At 46.4% G+C, this 22,229-nt stretch overlaps 1 protein-coding gene across 3 annotated transcripts in view; it reads left to right on the top strand.

The window, feature by feature from the left end:
• The window catches only part of LOC139053570 (E3 ubiquitin-protein ligase MARCHF6), a 143,840-nt gene that overhangs the window by 37,959 nt on the left and 83,652 nt on the right, over positions 1–22,229 (top strand). For all 3 annotated transcript variants that reach the window (XM_070530506.1, XM_070530502.1, XM_070530507.1), the window contains exons 7-8: positions 11,845–11,959; positions 19,622–19,683. In XM_070530506.1, coding sequence (XP_070386607.1) covers positions 11,845–11,959; positions 19,622–19,683 — 177 coding nt within the window. The remainder of the gene's footprint in view (positions 1–11,844; positions 11,960–19,621; positions 19,684–22,229) is intronic.

A 22,229-nucleotide genomic window follows, 5' to 3' on the forward strand; every position in this document is an offset into this window, starting at 1 on the left:
TGAAGCTTGCCAACATCCTTCTCCAAGGCATCCAAGTGCTCCACGTATTGCGGTGGAAGCTTCCTCACGACAGCGAAGCCCCAGAGGGACCGAATCATGCCGGGCCTCCTGTGAGGACAACGTTTAGGCAGCCTGCTCTACCACGTCATTGCTGCCGTCGTCACCGTCGCTATCCAATGAAAGCACGTTCGAGTAGTTTCCAAATCTACAGCAGTGCGCTTTCCTTTCACTGGCAATGTCGTGCATTGCCCATGATCAGCAGGCGGATCAGCCATCTTCCATTTTGGTGGTGAGTCAAGCGAAGTTGAGAAACCGTGTGGCCAGGAACGACTTCAATACAACCAACAAAAACGAATGCGAGTGATTAAGCTGTTCGCAGAACTTCACTGAATGAGGAGCCAGCGAGCAACATGTGAGCAATCTGCTTCCAGCGCAGTTGGTGCAGTCCATTTGTATTTTGTAGGGTGGGGAGGCGTAGAGCTATGGGCGTAGCCCATTCGTGTTTGGAGGGATGGAAGGGTGATGGAAGAGAGCCACGCGGAGATGGCTGGAAAATGAGTGCGTGGCGGCTGTTGGAGCAGTGGCCCATCGTGGAGCGGCTTGAATTTCTTGTTTTTTTTTTCTGTCCAAGGATTTCACATTTCACTACCTTTCGGCTTGGACACCCAGCAGCCAGACTTCATTGTTATAACCGATAATGCGGCATGGGGCATTGTAGTAACGGGGTTATTTCACCATGAAAAACATACAAAAATCGACGGTGCAGTAGCTTCTTATTGTTATAACCAATATATTGTTAAAACCGGTATCGTTATAATACCCCAGTCACACAAGCATGCCAAAGGCCCTTTATAATTAAGGAGCATTGAGATTTCAAAGGCACATTAGTTAGTTCAAGGGATATGTGTCCTTGCTACACGGTCTCCAGATGGTCTCCATTGAAGCTTTTAACAGAAACTGCAACTTAGTGCTGCCATTACCTCGAAAGTAATAAAAAAATATGGCCCAAATGCGTCTTATAATAAATTTGTCATATTTTTTTCAGCAATATTAATTTTTCCTAATGCATAGAAACATCAATACAAAATGCATGCATAGTAAAGGCATTACTTTACCAAATAGAGATGTATTTACAGTAATGATGGTCACCATGTGTACCGCTTCGTACACCGCACGTTGGCGTCGATTATTTGGTGTTGCCCTTGCTTCAGCTGCTTTGTTTCATTCCTTGTGGCTAGGCAACGGTAGGTACACGTAAACGCGGTAAAATAAAGAACTACAAAACAAAAGTGACGTGGGAAGAAGACGCACAGAAAAAAGCCGATGAGACTGGGATGCCTAGCAGCCGCTTACCAAAGAAGCAAATCGCACGTGGCACCCGTGTTGTGTCGATGTTGCTGCTGACGACAGGCCGTGCCGGTGCTGCTGTACCGGCGCGTTCATGATGGAGATTGCGGGTGTCCCAAAAGTGTTTAATACTTTAGTAATAGTATTCAGTACTTATAAGCTTGTTCTGAAGAGGCAAAAATTTAACTTCCATATTTTTAGAGATATTTTTTCTGCTGTTGGACGCCCTCTGGGCTCGAGAGTATTCCCTTGAGGTTTCAAAGGACGAATGAGCACTCCTTTGACTCAAAGCTCCCTTCCAGTAGGGCTCCTTTGCTATGCCTGTGTGACATTGCGCATTCTTCCTTGAAGTAAAGGATCTTTGGTTCAAAGGACTTTGAAAGTGCCTGTGTGACTGGGGTATAAGTGGGTTTGACTGTAATGGTGCTATCTTCTCAAATGCCCCACGGTGCAGACATTATCTTCGTCTGGTACTGCATAGCCTGCTGTGCCCTCCAATGTACAGTCGAGCGCGATTTGAAGGTTATCGCGCGAGCGTCAACCAACCCAGCACTCCAGGCACCTGGCGGCCGGTTTCGAAACAGGAAAAATCATGATTTCGCACTCTTCTCTCCCTCGTTGGCTGTTACAACAACCATCACCCCGCGACAAACTCACCACCCTTTCTCTCTATTCTACGCTTTCCATTTGTTGCGATAACGTGTGGACTTGGTTACCTCGTATCTTCGCGGGCTTAAGCTAATGTTCTTGGTCACCCATTCTTCCTGGCTCAGCAGCAATGACGTTACATAGGCTAGATACAGCTTCGTAACGTCCAATTTCAGATAATACCGAAGAATACGTCGTGCGCACTGCGATGACTGCCTGTTCGCAGAACCAAAAAAAAAAGAAAAAGAAAGAAACTGATAGCCCAGCAGGGAGTGGCGGCTGCTGAAGGAACAGCAAAAAGAGTGAGGGAAGCAGGCCTGATACCTCCCTCGCCTCGGCAGAGAATTCTGGGCCATGGCGCTGTTCGCGTTCCCGGTCGACGCTCGCGCGATAACCTTCAAATCGCGCTCGACTGTACATGCGCAGATGCCACCACTCTGAGAGTCTGCATGGTTTACAAAACCCTTCACAACTGGCCAAGCAAGAATTTTGTGTAGTGGCTCAATGGCTAGCATTAGGAATGTATGAATATTCAAAACTTTCAAACAGTGAATTGAATATTCTTCAGTTCAACAGTTCACTCCTCGAATCAAATATAGTCATTATGGGCAAATTCATATATTTTTCAAATAATTTTTTGATACGTCACATTGTCAACTATGTGAGATTAGCATTTAGCTGAAGCAAAAATGCGATAACTTCTATACCAGAGAAGCTGCGTAGTCGAGCATGCTACATTGCTTGGGGACCCAGAAGCTTCCAGCTAAACTACGATCACTCGGTACTCAGATTTCGCCCAGACATGGCACTCAGCAGTGGTATTGTTTGGTACAGTTCCTTGAGTACTGCATGTGGGTTCTCTCCAAATTAAATTTTAATATGCTTCACTACATTATTGGTTACACTAGTGGCACCATCAATAGGGTCATGCCAACTAAAGTAAAAGTCAACTTTTTTCGTGGTACCATTGCCACAGAGGAGGGTCACTTTCGATGTACAGTGAAGCCGCGTTAAACCGTAGTTGGCCGGAGCTTGGAAAAAGTATGTACTAAACGGTAGTACTGCTTAACCGTAATAGCATGAGATCACCCACTTACCTGTCAAAAATGGAAGAGAGAGTGCGATGAAAGGGAAAAAAAACTTGCAGTATTTATTCACTTTGCGCGACAAAGGTGTTATTTTCATTTGATGCCACGGCGGCCTAGCACGACGACAACGGCCTCAAACTTGCTGAAGCTGCGTGCCAGCTTTTCAGCCAGCCCCCTCTTCTCGGCAAACACTCGCATGGCAGATTCCTCATTGGCGTTACGTATTCTCCGTGCTCGTGTGCAGTAGTGCTGCAGAAGTCCTGGGGCGCCTTTTTCTTTGCCGGGTATCAGAGTTCGGAATACTTTTGTTTGGAATAGTTACGTTATCGCGCCCCTGTTCTCGTCGCGACGATTGCATTCATGAGGCTGACGTAACATGCAGCTTCTGCCACTGTCGGGTCTGATTGCCCGTGCTGTCGCTTTGCGTGTTGTCCTCATCACTGTTGCTAATCGAAACTTCGGCAACAACAGAGGTAACGATGGCGAAAAGTCGAACCTCGTAGCCAACATCTCTTCGCGGTCGCAGCAGCGCTGCCGAGCAACTTCTTCGCATTCCAAATGCCACACACTGTAGTCAACAGCAGATCCCTGTTGCGTGCCAGCGCCGACTTCTTCGTGTCACGTTTGATAGCACGTACGATATCTAATTTTCTTGTATGCTGAGCACCCGGCATCTTTTTTATCCGAGCTTCGGTATGACGCGAGTCCTCGCTTGAACGACACCACAATGCTCTCTGGCACGGCATCGAAATGATGTTGATGTTGATGTGGCTTCACGCGCAAATGCACAAGGCACTTGGAGGCCGTTTTTCCGATCTCTGAGGCTTGTTGTTCTGCCGGGCCGCCCGATGGAGACGACGCACCGCCGTGTTTGCACGACGAAAAGTGGAAACGCTACGTTTTAACCGATGCATACGCAATAAGCTGGTACGGTTTATGCGGATACAAAACACATTATGTTCAATGGGCGCTGAGTCGGGGATTCGACTTTACTACTTTTAAAACGAAACTACTGTTTAAGCGGACGCGGTTTAACAAGGTTTTACTGTGATATTCTGGGGTCATCCTTGCGTGCCTGGGGTAATCTTTTGCGTGCATTGGCACTGGACACATTGGCGCCTACTGGAAATGACATTACTGGCACTCTGCTATGACAATGTGCTTCACACAAAACGGTGATGAAAGGGCTGTGCCATTTGCACCAAACTGTGGCGTGAAGGAACTCCTGCTACATGCCGCGCCAAATTGTTTATCACAGTTATTGTGCCAGGCCTGCTCCAACACGCACCTTCTGTGAATTGGGAATATTTTGCACGCGTGAGAAGGCGCTTCACATCAAGCGACCATCCTTTGCAACTCATTCTCGCACACTTTCCATCACAGCTCCAGCACGTACGGTGCGTGGCTGCCATCTTATCATACTTAAACATTACACGGAACCTCACGACGATGCTGATGCCGACAACTACTGCGGAAATTTGCTTGGCGTGTCCATATAATTGCTGTCGCAGTAATAATTGTTATGTAATGATGGTGATGCACAATTATCAGGGCACAGCTGCTCGACGTGCCTTTCTCATGGTCACTTAGTGGTATATCAACAAGTGCACTTCTAAGGCACATCTTGTTATGACTAGGCAGCCCTGACATGGAAAAAAACTTGAAAATGGGACAAGGAAGTCGTCATAAGTGCACAAGTTACACAGCACAGATGTGATTCAATCTTTACCTACGAGGCCAATTAAAATATAATCATTGTTTTTGTCCCATCTGGATTTGCGCTGCTTATCTGTGCTTCTGATGAACTACCAATTTGCTCAGCTAGTAATTTCACTTGAAGGGATATATATGTCGATATAGTACAGCCATGCAGTTTTCTACTAACATTGTGGAGATAACTTCCGGTTTGGATGAGACTTCCGGTTCGGATGCGAGCGTACGTCTTTTCCTGGCGCTCAGTTTCTTGTCGACAGTTACGCGCGTTGTTCTCGTTTCACCTTCTTCTGTCGCACATCCTCTTCATCAGCGTCGCTTCGGCCATGTGTCGAGACAAGCCTCGGAAAGGTGCGTTGCATTTAGGCCGTTTTACGGCCACGTCTACGCGCCAGCGGCCGGCCTTGCTAAGCCTAATGCGTAGCCACGACTGCATTGATGAGCGAGCCCGGGTCGTCGAAGCTACCTCCATCTGACGACCATGAACAACACCAGGGACAATCGACTTTGACACCAACCCAAGACCGGAGCCAGGAAGCGGTTACGCAACGTTTGGAAGGCGTGTCGGAAGCGTCTACCACTGAACGCTTTGCTGGGATGCATGAAGAACGCTGTGGGCATGCTACCACTGACCAACAACATAGACGCAAATGCCAAAGACGGAAGAACATTCAGGAACCGAACGAACGCAGCCGCAGCTGCCACCATCGTGTAAGAGCTCTGCAAGTCCGTCAACGACGGCCAGCGCGGTATTGAAATGAATGCGCCATGACTCTTTCATGTCGTCGGTCTACAAAGACGTGTCCGCCCCATCCAGTGACGATGACGACATGCAAACACAAACGCTACCGACATCCTCAAGCCTACAATCTGATGTGACAGCGCCATGTCAAATAGAGACGGCATTGCACGTGTCTCAAGAACTGTTTTCTTATGCAAACTCAGGGCCCGAGAAGGAAACACCATCAGAAACTTTTGTGCTAGTCGTGAAACCACGTGTAAACGTGGTGCTCACGACTGTACCAAGCAAGGACCTCCACTGTAACTTCACGACGGCCACACCCGCTGCCGTCAACACCAAGCCTTTGACGTACACGTCGCAACCAGCATCTAACACCATAAGATTGCTCGTTTACGACAAGAGGATAGCAAATGGGCTTCTAAAGCTTTCTCACCTAGACGTGAACCACAGACATATACCAGTACAAGTGTATCAGGCACCCAGACGAGACATGTGCCGAGGCGTGATATACAACGTTGACTGCAATGAAACAAAGGCTGAACTCCGGGCAGCCTTGACTTGTAAACACAGACATATCCTTGATGCGTGCCCAATGGGAAAGCGTGGGACATGTCTACTAACTTTTGAAGGACGCCACCCCCCTAACAGTCATTTATTACAGCCGCATCACCCGAGTTTTAATTTAGGAACCTAAAAGCATCGTATGTAATCGTTGTCATCGCTTTGGTCACAAAAAGGATGTCTGCCTGAACGAAGCGGTATGTCCTACATGCGGCAAGACACACGAAGGTAGCACTACTGGCGATGAATGCAAACAGATGACGCCCAGGTGCCGCAACTGTGAAGAAGGTCACATGGCGACTGACCCGAAGTGTCCAGCTAAGTTGAAGTTCAACGCAAAAATTGCTAAGAAACTCCGCTGAAGGCCCCGCTCTCGTCGTAGAAGGCACGGCGCACACCGATGAAGAAGCCACACTAGAACTGTCCAGTCCCATGACGTCAAATCGACGCAGCAGCTTTTCAGAATGAAAACGTCTCAACGCAGCCACGTACCATAAAGGAAGCAGGGAACGAGATTGTGTCAAAGAACTGCGCACAACCAGCAGCGGGAGGAAACGGCTGCAACCTCAACTACGCAGCAGCGCTCAAGCGAACTCAACCAAGTGGAGACAAACCTGCGAACTCATCACCTTGTACCACACCTCTGCTACCTTCACCATCGCAGCTGGTTGATACATCGGAAGACAGTGTCGAAGCTGAGATTGCAGAACTCGCACGACAGAACGATGAACTGTGGCAGAAACTAGAAGAAAATGAAAAAAGGCATGCAGCACTGCTTGAACGGGTTCGTGCCAAGTGACAGCAGCAGCCATGCAATCCGCAGGGGCTCACTAAAATGCAAGCCTCTACTACCACATAGCAGACAGACCTGGCTCTGCTGGTAGAACAACTTTTGCATCCTCTCCTCCAAGTGCAGGAGAAGCACTTCCAACGACAATATGGCTTGCTCCAACAGCTCTTCGCCTCGTGTCAATAGCCACCTGGCTTCACGTACAGCCATCGACAGTCCCACTCCACACGTTTTACAGTGGAATTGCCGGGGGCTCGGCACCTGTGCGACAGAACTGAACCACTTGTTTGACTGTGTCGGGCGCTCCCTTGCACTTTTACTTCAAGAGACTAATGGCACAGATCGGACACTACGACAGTTCAATGGTTATTACCAACCGTCATAAAAACAGGAAACGACACCGAAACCTGCAGCACAATGTCATCGCCAGTGCAGCTGACGAATTTGTAATACGGGGACAAGCGGCTGTCTTTGTCCGCACAGACATTCTGCAAACGCAGATTGACACTTCTCAGTACTCGACTGCTGTGCAGGAGGTGGTGGCTGTCCGTTGCAAGATTGCAAAGTGCAATACAGTGCTGGTATCGGTATACATGCGCCCTGAAGTTAGCTCCCGCACACGCAGTTCATTCACATGGATTCACGCTTTGCGGAGACGTTACCCAAACGACGACTTTCTGATAGGTGGCGATTTCAATGCCAAGCATCCGCAGCGGGGCTATGACTGTCACACGCCTCATGGAACGGCACTCGCTGATGCCACGGAGTCAGCTGACTTAGTGCTCGCAAATGACACCGGCTACCCCACCCGCGCTGCCCTGCGTAGTGGACAACGTAACATGACCCCCGGACCTGACGTTGTCCACACCAGGCTACGTGAAAGACTGGCGATGCGGTACAAACGCCAGGGGCAACGACCACTATCCACTGTGGATTACTTTGAACGTGGGATGAAAGCGTGCGGCCGGGTGCACTGTGTGCACGATCAGATGGGATGCCTACAGAAGAGCATTTGCACAGCAACCCAAGACTGCATCCGTGCGAGAGCGGGTGTCATGTGCCTTGCGCAAGGCCACTAGTGAGACTGAGGTAAGAGCTGATGCTCCGGCGCTGAACATACATATGCTAAACCTTTGGGATGCGTGCAAGCAAGCACAGTTGATGTACGCAGCCAATGGCCGACAACATTGCGGCCGTGTGCGACTTCGACGTTGCACTGCCATCGCTAGAAGATACGCCAAGCGCCTGTATCGGGAACGTTGGAGCCAGCACTGCTCATCATTCAACGAAAGAACTGGCCTCCATAAGGTGTGGCACACGTTCAAGGCTATGACAGGTCAGTGTAAAACACGCAGTGCTATTTCAAATGTCTTGCTCAAAACTAGCCAATGAGTCAGCCAACTCCAAGATGATGCCACGAAGACGTTTTTATCCCCAACCGCCGACGCCCCCGAACGTCGACATTTAGCAGAAAACGCCGCCTGTGACCGATGAGGGCCTCCAGGCCCCATTCTCAATCTTTGAACTCGAACAGGCACTTCCTTCCATCAACACGTGCAGCACGCCAGGCTGTGACGGCATGACGTGGGCAGCTCTGAGGAATCTGGAAAAATATGCAAAAAATCAGTGCGCGTTCTTGGGATACCTATTGACCACACAGTCATAACGGATGCATGGCTCGCAGACCTTTGTCGGACATGGTACAACACTATGCACCTCACGAAACAAATCTGTTTCCGCATGGGCGGTGCTGGTGCCGACGTACGCCGAAAGCTTGTTAGTGCTTTGCTGACACCCCGAGCGATATACGGAGCATGCTGTTATGTCCTGCTTGCTCAGCACTGGACACAGCTAGAGGTACTCCACAGTTCAGCTCTCCGTGTTATCGCAGGGCTCCCGAAACACACACGTGTCGAGGAGCTACATCGCTATGCGAAGTTGCCTACCCTCCGTGCAACCATCGAAGTATCGAAGGCAGGACACGAGGAACGCCTGAAGCGCACCAGACAAGGCAGGACTCTACTGGCCTACATGGGAAAGGATATGTATCAACTTTACCACAACTGCCATCCGACATTTCACCGTGGGATGACATTGCTGTCGTCGACACTATGCGAATGCCCCATAACATGGGCGCCTAACATGCGGACTGCCGGGCAGCATTTGCTGCGTGTCATGCGCAGAAATTGGCAGACACACCGCCAAGCAATGAACAAGTGTACACTGACGCAGCTTTCGACCTACGCACCAGCGAGGGAGCAGTTGCCTACCACGTAGTGGGTTCTTGTGCGACACATTCTACCTATACAACTGCTGATGTCAACAACCCAATGGAACTTGAACTGTGTGCAATAGTCTGGGTATTAGCCGTTTACCCTTCTCGTTTATTACATAATGAGGGTCTTGAATCCGGCAACATTGATGCCTTCAGGTAGCATGTGTGAGTTTATTGACCTGTTGTCTTCGCCCAAAAAGATCACGTGCTCGTGACGCTTGCGGCAGAAAGGATGTTCCACGTCTGCCGCCAAGGTCTGTGAGTGGTGGCGCTGGCTAACACTCCCAGGGTTCTAAAAGGAAACATAAATACCCAAGAAAGTGGATGGGGAAATGGCGCCGCGGTAGCTCAATTGGTAGAGCATCGCACGCGAAATGCGAAGGTTGTAGGATCATTACCCACCTGTGGCAAGTTGTTTTTTTGTCCACTTTCATTTCCATTAATTTATCATTTCTTTATTTCATTTATTAAGCCAAGTAATTTCCCCTATGTTGTCCTTGGTGTCGGTGTTTGTTAGCTTCTTATGATATGTCTAATAAAAAATCGGGCTCCTCGGTTAACCTCCTTTCTTCTCGTTTATCATTTTGGTGGGAACACTAGAAATAGAGGCTCATGTTGACCAGCAGTATATTGACTTGGAAGCATAGTAGTCATCGAGATGTGACTGTGGTCAAAAAGGCTGTGGTGGCACAGCTGTGTCCCAGGGTAAAATGCACCTTATTACATGAGCACAGAATGATTCATCAACCTTTTAGGATCTACTTGGCGCACTTCAGTGCATGCCTGTGCCTTAATGTTGTCATCAAACAATGACCAACTTGCCTTTCGCTAGCCCTTTTCTTGTGGACAGAAAGCACATTTTCCACTTTCAGCAATAGCATTTCAATGAAAAAGAAAATGTGTGGAACTTTTAAGCACAGTGAAACTTCAAGGGACCTCAGGAAAAAGCTCAAAGTTCACTCAACTGAAATAAGTATGTTGCAGCTTGTTATCACGGGCTAAAGGAAGCATTGGGTGTCCAAATGATATTTCAACAAATGTATTTCTCACTCTGTTCATTTGCAATTGGATTTCCACTGCTTGGCACCTTGTTTAGAATGCAGTAATCTTTTGCTGCACTTGTGAACTTAGGACTGCAGTTGTCATGAATTGAGTTGCTGTGTCCAAGCTCTCATGAACCTTCTCTGGCACAACACTCTGCTGGGCAGCGAAAGACTTCAGTTTCTCCAAGCACATCAGTGCTTCTTTAGCTGAAATTTTTGTGCTTCCTCTTTAAGGTTTGGTTCTTCCTCTTCTTCTTCCTGAGGTAGTACACTCACTGCAATCTCTTCTATAGTCAGTATGGCGCATGTTCAACTTACGAGTCAGTGGTGGCATAGTCCTCATTAGGCAAAGTGCTGTCTGTACACAGTCTTTCCAATAATTCCTTCCAGCCATCGGGTTCAGTGCTCTCATCAGTGTCATGTTCCTCCTCCTCGAGATTGGTATCAACAGCAGTTCCAGTTTGCAGTGTTCAGACGTGCTTTCTGCTAGCAGTTCACTATTGTTGACTTCACAGTCCACCAAGCACCTGCGAGTATTCCAGCTGCCTGTCGCATGGTAATTGACTCAGGCTTCTGCATTCTCAGATTTATCAGGATGCGCTGCACAAGCTGCTGCCTGTAGTGCATCTTTACATTTTTGATGATACTGAGATCAAGAGGGGCCGAACTGTGCACTTTCCGACGCGGCCGCGATTGCGTGGTTTGGCTTCTGGTCGTCGACGACGACTATGCCGGGATCCCAGATGCCTTCGCTACATTGACTTAACTTTGCCCGGCATCCAGCCTATGCAAAATATCCAGTTTTTTGTTGGAGACAAGCGCTTTTGTTTGGCGCTCATGATTAACCAGCATGCGAATGCCTTTTCTTTGTGGTCTTGGGCCAAAGCTGTAGCTTTGGCCATGGCAATGGCTGTGGCAATGGCTATGGCAGTGGCTGTGGCTTTAGCTGGCTATGCACTTATCTAGGTTGCCAATCCAAGGAACCTTGGCTAATTGAGTTCAAAGCTAAAATAGGGCCCATTATTCATTGCACGAATATGAATATGAATCGCAGTTCCCAATGTAAAAATATGCTACAAAGTGCGGGTTGTACTTGAAGTGATCACTATGACCTGAGAGACATGGATGATGCCGCGGAATATGTTTTTACAACTGAAATGTTCACTGCACTGAATTTCATTAACTTGAAGGGCATTTGCATTGGGTTCAATGGTGCTTTGGTGGGAGATTAAAAAAGTTCGTACAACTGAATAGTTAGTTTAAATGACGTTTGTTCAGGTGGTATTTTACTGTATTTATTTTTCTTGCAAAAAGCAAGTATGCTGGGTGAAAGAAGTAAGGGTGCCAAAGTAGTTACAGCCCAACATTCCTCACTCTACAGCAGCCACATCATGTTTACTTGATAGACACAGTTGGGCTCAGTTAGGGTCCAGGTGGCAAAGTAGTACTGTTTTTGTGAGACGAGAATTGCTTGAAAAATCTGCAAATATAAAAAAAGGGGGGGGGAAGAGGGGGAACAAGAAAAATTATTTACTTCTCTGGGCCTTTGTGTCAGACAACTGTATTCAACTGCCTGTGTCAAGAGATTTAGGTCTGCTGCATTATTACTATCATTTGTTCCACCTTTTCCTTCTAAGCATGCTGAAGGTCTGGCAGAAGCTGAGCCAGGAGAAGTTGTGGGTCCACCCTTGGGGCCAGTGCCTCATCATGCTGAGGAACCTCCTGCTCAGGCAGACGACCATGTCGCTCAGGGTAAGTGGAGCAGCTGGAATAGAGGTCACTTGTAGACAGCTGGGCTACAATGATGCCGCCACTTCTATTCCATCTGTACTCCTGTCGGCTTCTTTCTACTCTTTGTTGTAAACACAAATCTCTTTCACCAAGAACAGCCACTCCATACTGCTGATTAGAATGGCAAAGAACTGAGTAACAAAAAAAAATTTTTAAAAATGACGCACTACACTCGAACCTCATTATAACGAAGTTGAAGGGGGAGCCGAAACTACTTTGTGAAATTGTTACTTTGTTATAGCCATTATTAACATTTAGTGCAATGTATGCCCTGTGGGCTGCACAATTGTAAACATGGAAATAACAAGGCGCCTTTGTGGCCCGCAGAACTGCTACATGGCCACGCATGCGATGAAATTTGAATAAAACAACAAAAGAATCTTTGGCGTGTGTGACACAAGACTTGGCGCTTGACGCAACAGCCTTTAAGTAGCTGACTTCTGTTCCATTGTGGTGATGCTTCATGTCTGCTTTTCACTTGGCTCGTTGCGATCGAGCAGCATGTGGCACAAGGCACAGTGCCCCGTTGTGTGATAAAGGAAGCAAGTGAACTTCACCGCGCCGGCTTGGCTTGGCTGTCTTGTTTCCTCCAAGATTGCACCGATGCCAATGTGATCTCTGAGGCCATGCCCAGCTGCCAGCCTCATGACGCATCGCACATAGAGGGAGAAGTGAATGTAAGGTCTGGGCGTGACCTCCAAGATTGCTCCAAGGTCCGCTGCATCTCCTGAGGCCAGGCCCAGCTGCAACTGCTTGCGCGGCGAGCCGTAGAGAAAGAGAATATTGAATGCATTAGACTTTCGCACCGTTGAACGTAGCCACACAGCATGGTGCAACTCGCTCAGGCTTGCGCATGACCCCCGAGATTGTGCCGGGGAGATCTCTGAGGCCACGCCCAGCCTCACCCCAGTGAATGCATGAATCTTTTGCACCACCGCCCATAGCTGTGCAGTGTGGAGTGGCTCACGCGGTCAGGCACATGCAAGAGAGAGAGATCAGTGGAGAAGTGTGATAGTGAGCTACTGCTTGAGCGCAGGTGTGCAGCTATGCACGGCGATGAGAAAGAGCAGTGTTGCAAGATGACGTATTTGACGTGAGGACGGAGGAGTTTTGAACTGCCTCGGCTAATGAGTTCCAAACCTTTGAGTGCTTGGCCACCTAACTGCCGCACAAATGAGTGCTCGGCGCGTAACAGTCAGGCATTTTTTTGTTTCAGAAACGAATCTGGTTTGTTATATCCATTGGCAGGACAATTTCACTTCGTTAAAAGAAGGTTTTAAATGCATGAATCTCTATGGGAGAAATTTCAAGGGAAATTGCATTTACTTTGTTATATCCCATTTCGTTATAACAAGGTTCGAGTGCATACTGCTCCCATCTAATTGCGTTGACCTTGTTGACATGCATAAGTTTTTGTTGGTAGAATCAGTAGGGTTGGCCTGGCTTTTAGTGTGGGCTTTTGATGTCTTATTGAGGTGATTTTGTGATCATTTTAGGAACATTTCAGATTCCCTTTTCGTGCAGTTAAGTAGATGTCTTCTCTTTTTTTCACATGAGTGAACCAAAAAGGTTTCCTCGTTTTGAAATGTCACCCTATATAAAAATGCTGAATAACGCAGTATGGTGTAATTGAGCCTTTTATTTGGCTACTGACACTTTTTGAAAGCAAATAAAAACTGGTGATTTATTGAAGAAAAGCTGAGCAACTTGAAGAAAATTACAACAGTGCAGGCTTATAGCAGTGTGCTATTGACTTTTCTGTGTAACATCATTTGGTGTTCTAGTGCATGTAAAACCTTGTATGTGATACAAAGTATTTTTTGAGTGATGATTATAATGATATATACAAGCATCTCTTAGGTAGACGCTGGTTGCACCACGTATAATGTCATGCATATAACAATGCTTTCACACATGCACACCTTCACCCAAGGTGCACATTTTACTCCCATACTCACATCCCGATAATATTTTGGCTAGTTAGCCGGTTACCAACAGATTGTCCGTCCAACACGATATAACCGGTGCTTTTCATACTCGACAGCTTCTGCTGTGTTTATGACATTGTGCATTCAGCCATTGTAACAAGTCAAAACGAAACGACAGTTTACCGCAACAGGTGCGCGCGGACCTGTGGTTGCTATCGACACGTTCATGTATGGTGACCTCGCAGTTTTGAGGCACGTGACTGACGCTCTTGCCGATGTGCTCGCGTACTAAGAACGAAACTACAGTTTGTCGCAACCACTTCAGATGAAACCGCGATCTCTATTGACACGATCATGGATGGTGACTATGCAGTTACGAAGGCACGCGGCCAATGGGGTGTTATGCACGGTGGTAAACACAAGAATAAAATCTATAAAGGCACAAATAGGCATTAAGTGTTCCTTGTACAATTTCCACTGATGGCTATGGCGATGTGGACTCTGCCGCTTCGTTTCAGTTGGGCGTTGGCGCCGCTGTTGCACTTTTGCTTCGCACATTTGCAGTGCTCCGTGCTTGTGCTGCCAGAGTTGTGTGAATTAACTGATGTGCGGCCTAATATGTCTGAATTAATGAGAGTTTGATTTTGTTCAATGCATATGGCTGCCGGTTCCAAAAGATGAGTTCGAGTTATCCGATTTTCCGAATTTACGAGGGTCGAATTCGTGGGGTTTTAAAGTATTTCCTCAGACAAGATCTAAGAGGAGGCTGAGAAAAGGGCGAGCAATGCTTGACAGGGTCTCTATTCCTTTTACATAAATACACTACAATTTAGCAATTAACAGTTTCAGCAGACAGATTCTGCACATTGGAATAAAAGTGCAAATACAACTTGAAATAGTTAGTTGTTCATTTGTAACCAAATAAGTATTAACAAAACTGAGAAATAGTTAAGAACCTACAAATTACACTTGACATGTGTTACAACTTACAGTATGCTTAGCAACGAAGAAAACTAACAAAAATAAACACAGCGAAAGGAATTAAACTCATACATACAGTAAACTCTCGTTATAATGAAATTGTTTTACTTAAATTATCGCTTTATTCGAACTTTCTCCCAGTCCCAACTGAAACCCATGTATTTTAAACTGGATTACTTGAAGCATACCGATAAGCTGCTTCACTTGGAGCGAACTAGCAAAGAGTGTGTGTGCACTCACGACAGCTCTCAGCGTCTTTTGCACCGAGCGAGTGAGTGACCCTCTCTGCCGCCAGTTATTGCCACTGTCGTGCCTATGCAACCTCTTCTATGGTCTGCCTGCATGTTATCAGTGGCGAGTGGCGCTGTGGCAGCTAGCAAGGAGTAGGTGCACACTCGTGGCAGCGCACAGTGCCTCTCACGCCTAGTGAGCGACCCTTTTTTTTTGGCATGCTGTTGCCATCACAGTGCCTAAGCACCCTTTTCTTTGATGCTGCACCAGTGTGCTATCAGTGGCGCTGTGGAAATAGTGTGCAACAAAATGCAAATGACACTCTGCGCAGCCTTCTGTGTGCCCAAGGTCACCCGAACCAAGACACGTTACTTTCTCTGTGCTTGTGTGTGAGCACTTTTGATCACAATCGCACTAAAAAAATGTGCAATCTGGCACCCGTATTAAGGCTGGGCTACATGGAGTGATGAATCAGCGTCAAAGCGACGAACTTCTTTCAGTGATAAGCGCCTGACTCTTGGTGTCCAAATATTTGACGCCTGCCGCCAACCCGGCTCGATCAGAAAAACTTTGCCTGGCGAACTATGCCACTAGAAGCGGTGAGCACGCTTCGCTTGCTCACCAGGCGTCGCCATGAGTGATCTCTCTATGACTTGCCAGGTCTGGTTGTGAGCTGCCACAGGTTTTTACTGTAAAACCTCGTTAATATGTAGTCAGCGGAAAATGTGGATCTAGTATGCGCTAAGTGATGTACTAAGTTACCGACAATGGCAGATGAGTGGCTATAGACTTACCGGTCTAATAAACATCTTAGTTCTCACATGCAGACAAGTTTTATTTGCGTGCAGGCAGCAAAAAAAATCTCATTTTCACTTGCTGCTGTGGTGGCTTTGCAGTGGCAATGGCATTCGCAAACTCAGCAACGCCGTGAGCCATTTTCTCCATCAGGTCCCACATCTCTCCGAATGCCTTCATGATGGTCAACGCACTAGCTGCATCAGATATGGAAGAGCGATCATTCACGTTGTCATCAATGATGACAATGTGGAAGCACTGGAAGCTATGGGAGCAGGAAACATGTCACAGCTACCATGTTTTACATCACTATTGGTGGTGACTGCAGTCCAGGAAAGGTCTACGTGCCGCAATTCTGCTATCTGTGGTCTGTGTGCTTGACATTTCGCTGATTCCCTGCTTGTAGGCACATAAAAATGAAGTAAATACTATGCACTAACCATTTGGCACGCGTTAAGCAACTACGGCTTAAGTGGTCATCCACTGGCAGCAGGGTGGGGAATTCATCGCGACTATATTTAAACCGGCATTACTTAAGTGGGTACATATCAACAAGGTTTTACTGTAGGTTTTTCTTTTTTTCTCTTGTGCCGCCAGTGGAGTGTCAGTTGCAAGGCCGAGTGCCTTTAGTTCTCGTGTGCCTGGAGGGAAATGGCTCAAGAGATTATAGTTACAAGCAGACTGTGCCTAGTTTCCAGGCTGTTTGCACCTGTGTGGCCCAGACGGCACATGCAATGGCTGATAGCTTCACAAATGAGAGCTGCTGACAGGCCTGTATCACGACAAATTTCTAAAATGCTATTCTCTCTGGCTGCAGTACTAAACACCTGTTGTTAGAGAAGGCTTTAGAAAATTGGAAAGAAACAGAAAAAAAAATAAAACAGTAAAAAGTAAACATGAATCATCAGAACGTGTTTTTACGCAAAAAAAAGTAAAGAACTAGTGTTGCTGTTGAACAAAACCTTCTGCAACATCAGTGCCCCGCTGGGCCACTCAATCGCTGCAACCGCACAGTATAGTCAGACGGTGCAATGCCAGCTTGCTTAAATGCGTACAGCTCTATAGGATGTGTAGAAATCGTTTGTAAATGCATCTAATATACTTTTTTTAATTGCTTAGCCATTAAGAATAAATAGAATAAAAACTTTGTTTATAATAATTTTGTTTGAGAAGAATGTTTATCAAGTCTGGCAACACTGACAGCAAAGCGGCGAATGCACAACAGCATATGTCTCTTTTTCACTTTATTTAGCCACGCTAGCGAACATTCAGCATCGTGCGGTCGCGTCTGCCTGCTGCGTGAAGTTCACCGTGAAAGTACGCTCTATGTAGCCCAAGCTTTAGAATTCCACCTAGGTGCTAATGTGCTATTTTAGCTTTACCTTCCTAGCGTTTAGGGAGCAGTTGCTTTTATCGCATTACTGCTTATATTGAATTTTTTTCACCATCCTATTCACTTTGCTATAATGGGCTTTACTGTATTTTCACGGACACACTTGATACAATAAACTCCAAAGTACGGAAACAAAAATCAGTATAAACACAATAAAAAATGTTCCAGTTTCGCCAGAAAACCAAAGCATTGATTGCGATAGCAAATTATTAGAACTTATCGAAACAGACCTCAAGTCATTTAACTATATTATTCTCTCTCTTGCTGCTTTTGCTAATGCAACCCTGAATGATTATTCGTAGCAGAAAAGTAAATAACACATCGATTGATTAAGCAGTACGTTAACCGATCAATTGCTCAGCTCCAGTCCAGGCTTGCTTCAGATCACATGGACTGGTATTCACTCATGTTAACACTTACATCCACTCATATTCACAAGCACTCACTTGTGTTCATACTTCTATCACCTTAAACTTGCCAACATGTACACAGTTCATGTTTGCGTCTGCTCATGCTAACTAGTGCTCTTTCACATTGACACCAAATCACACACTCTGGCATTCACTTGTATACACTTGCATTCATTCTGAATGGCCACTCACACTTACTGGCATTGGGTCAAGTTTAGTGCTCAAGTCCACTCACACACAAGCTTGAAACTCCTGTTTGCACTCACATCTGCTCACACACTTGCATCCATGCTCACGTTTGCTTGCACATTCATACTTATTTCTATTAATGCTCACTTGCACTCACTCGCATTCACACTTACCAACACCTACCCACGCTCATAATCAAGTTCAGTCACACAAACCTGGGTCAGTGTGATGTAGCGATGGCTTTTGCTCGATTCTGTGACTTTTTTATCATCCATCGCTCATGATGGGCCAATCGTGGAGATAATACAGATGGAGTTCAGCTTGCACCTGTGATAAAGTGTGAAATGGATACAAATTAGAATAGAATTGTTACATTACCTTGGCCCTTCCCTCACTCATGTTCATTCTTGTATCTATCCACACTCTTCATCACTCACTCACACTCATGCCTGAGAAATGAATGTGAGTATGAGTGAGTGTGCACATGAGTTTGTGCCAACCAATGCCAGTAACTGTACTGTTTAGTATTAGGCAAAGCAGAGCACACTAGCTAATCCTGCCATGTACAGAATGGTTAAGTGCTTTCTTGACTACAGAAGGATGAAGGGCTTTTTCTCTAACTGGCCTTTAACAAGTATGATTGATATGGAATTGGCAAGATTAAAGTAAATGTGTAATGGCATGCCAAGGTTGAGCATTGGGCTAATTAGGGCTGCATAATCTATGTTTCTCAGCACATTAGACGAGGGTGGTAGCGTTCTGTGTGACCTTTTCTGCCGCCCTTGTCTAATGCACTGGGAAACATCGATTGTGTAATGCTAGTTAGTCCTTTTTTAGGCTACACAACAAACTTTCATCCATGTTTTTTTTTTCTTATATGTAAGTGGCACTCTTCTTTAATGTGACAGCCTGCATTGCAAAAGTTATCTTTTAGGGATGGTTCAAGTAAGTCCTGTCTTGACTGACCACTTGATGTGTGTACCCATTGAGGAAACCTTTCGTTAAATGAAATCTTTTTGCATGTTTCATGAAACTCATTTAACCTTTTGTGGTCATGTATGGGGCCCCTCCCAGCACACGAAGATATCAGTGCTGAGATGTAATGGTACTGGCATGCGAAGATATCAATGGTAACGTAGATGTGCTTGCATGTGCTGGTTTCTTATTTGTGTTTGTAGCGGCACATCTCAGAAACTTTTTCAGCTATAAATAATTGCACTTCGTAGTGTCTGTGTGCAGAGGCAGCACTTCTTTAGTTGCCAGACGGAATTGATTGGCAGGGTGATTTTAGTGCTGATGAGGAATATATTGCACCTTCAGATGAGCAGTAAATAACCCTTTGTATGAATGCACTGCAGAAGAAAGTGACAGTAAGGACCCTAGAGAAAATGATTCCTATTGTGATCACCCACAATGTTGTGGTGCTTGCTGGAGAGTCTACGCTGTATGACAGCTTCAGAAATGAAGCAGATTTTCTGAAGTAAACCACTTACACTATGCTTTTGTTCATGTTAGTGCTGTATCTGAACGCCAGCCAAAACATGCAAAATAGTTCCTGACCAGAACTATCACAACAGTGGGTAAATACTCATGACCACGAAAGTTTAAAAGATGCTTAAGTGTGTATTAATTCTTGTTTATGGCATTGGTAATCATGGCTATGCTTGCTTAGTATAATATTATGCTTCTTGTGTAGACGATATCAACTGGAACCCAATTGAGTGGGACAGAGCGGCTGAGGAGCTTACCTGGGAAAGGGTGAGAGCAATTTCTCTTTCTCTATGTGTTGCATGGCTATGCAATTAGGGCCTCTTCTTCATCACCATTGTGATCATCCTATTTGTGTACACAAATTTAGACTTATTCCAAAATCAAAATGGGACCTGTCAGAGATTATGATAGTACTAGCAAATATGATTTATAATGTTGTTCAACAGTTGTTGGTCCTGTGTTGGCCTTAAAAGTTAACCAAACAAGTGTGATCTGGCTTTTAATAGCTGACGGTAGCTCACAGCTGTTTTTGCACTTTAAAGGCGCCTTGAACGACTTTTTTTCAAAAATACATTTGAAGTTAAATTAGACTATTTAAGAAATACTTTGCCGCAAAATGTTCTTTAATGCGTTCAGCAGAAGCGGAGTTATTCGCAATCAAACATACTGTTCGCGGTGCTTTTGCTCCTTCAATGATTTGCACTGCAAAGGCTACGGCAGAGTTAGGTGTGCCTACAATGCTCTGCCTACTGAATATCATCATGGCGCGCTGTTAAAATTTGATTTTGGATGTTCATGTAGACGCCGCTATTTCCAATTTTGGTGCCTACGACACGCCAAACTTAGTTGTGCTCCATGAGCTGCAGTGTGCTCAGCCAATGGACTTGTCACAGCTCCTCGTGGCGGCTTCGGTACCTACGCTACGTAGCAGACTGCAGTTACATGCAGCTGCAACATTTGCTTTGTGCACAACAGGGTTAGAGTGCACGTTCATGCTCATGTGCTCCTGTCTGGCTGTGCCCCATGATGCGGACCAGCTTTGTCCTGCACCAGCTTGACCAACGGATAGTAGCCACATCCATATTGCGCATTTTGAAGCGCTCTGATTACGAAGCGAAGTCTGCCTAGGTGTCTAACCAGGAGCGTGACCAGGAGTGAGTACGCTCTGGCAGGCATCAGTGGTCTGACCTCAAGGCTCGTTGAGTGTTCAAAACTAGTTGAAATTAGTGAGACCCGACGGCTACGACACCGATAAGCAGGGTGGCCAAAGTTTTAATTCCTATGTGGGCGGTCGCAGCCGAGCGCAATCGGACAATAGTCGGCTTTCTCTGGAAGTACGTAATTATTGAAATTCAAAAGCAGATTTTCACTTACTTCAGCCTGTTTATGAAACTGAGTCAATAAATATACACAGTAACATTAGAAAGAAGTACACTGATCCAAACACCCTTCTTGATTGATGTCAGCTATTGGCCAATAGCAGCCACGTACGGGAATCCACTATACCTTAAAAACCCGCATATAACAGGTTTTTTTCCTATTATTAGTGTCCCAAATTTTCGCCTGGTACTGTATGTGGATCTGAACGAAAATTCAGTCAGAAATTTGGGCTAGAATGTTTGGTTTCGTTATTGCTGCTTGGCTACGGCTTGGCTTCCTTACTGCTGTGTGGCTATGGCTTGGTTTCGTTATTGCTGCGTGACTACAGCAGCGTGCAAACCACGCTTCGTGAACTGCATCTTTTTTATTCTGCATTGAAGGGCCAAGATGTCTGGACCACGAAAACAGTACTCGGCTGCTTTCAAGAGAAAGGTTATTTTAGCCGCGCAGGACATCGGCAACAGTGCGGGCCGGGTGGCAATTTGGACTCATTGAGGGAAGCCTTTTTCGCGTGCAGCGGAACGTGAGGAAGCTTTCGCGGCCCGAAGAGTGGCACATTCCCGGAAATCGAACTCGCCCTGATGGAGTTCGTACGCCAAAGCGAGCTGCGCATCTAGCTGTGAGCATGGAGCTTATGCAGGCAAAAGCTAAGGAGCTTGCAAGAGAAAAAGAGCTACTGAGCTCCGCCTTCAAAGCGAGCAGGCACTGGATTTATCGCTACATGTGCGATGCTGGTTTTTCCTTACGCCGCTGAAATTCAGTTTTGCAAAAAACTGCCTGGATCGTTCAAAGAGCTGCTTGTGGCTTTCCAGTGCCACAATTTTTCACTGCGCAAATCCAAGGACTTCCAGCTAGGGCAAATTGGCAATGCTGACCAAATGCTGGTTTATCTGGACGTGCCATCGCCCCTCACCGTGCACGAAAAGGGCTCTTAACAAGTTTATGTCTGGTCCACTGGCAATGAGAAAACCAAGTTTCCGTCATGTTGTCATGCACGGCAGACGGACGCAAGCTTCTGCCCTATGTCGTTTTCAAGTGCAAGACAGTGCCTAAAGGTGAGGAGCTGCCAAAAAATGTGCTTGTGAGATGCCATGAGAAAGACTGGATGAACGAGAATCTTGTGCTCGACTGGATAAAGTCCGTCTGGTGTAGGCAGCACGGCGCACTGTTGTCGTTCCCATCCATCCTCGTGCTGGACGCATTTCGTTGCCATTTGGCCGACTCTGTGAAGAGGCTGGTGCGTAAATCCGGCACTGAACTCGTTATCCCGGGTGGGATGACGTCTCAGCTGCAGCCTTTAGATGTTTGCGTGAACAAGCCGTTCAAGGACGCGGTCAAGCGGTGTTACACAGATTGGATGCGCTCAGGTGAGCCTCTAGTGACGCCGACCAGGCGGCTGAAGCAGGCTTCGCCAGCCGTGCTATGCAAGTTGA

Source organism: Dermacentor albipictus, chromosome 1 (genome assembly GCF_038994185.2).
Source record: "Dermacentor albipictus isolate Rhodes 1998 colony chromosome 1, USDA_Dalb.pri_finalv2, whole genome shotgun sequence".
NCBI classification, from domain to species: domain Eukaryota; kingdom Metazoa; phylum Arthropoda; class Arachnida; order Ixodida; family Ixodidae; genus Dermacentor; species Dermacentor albipictus.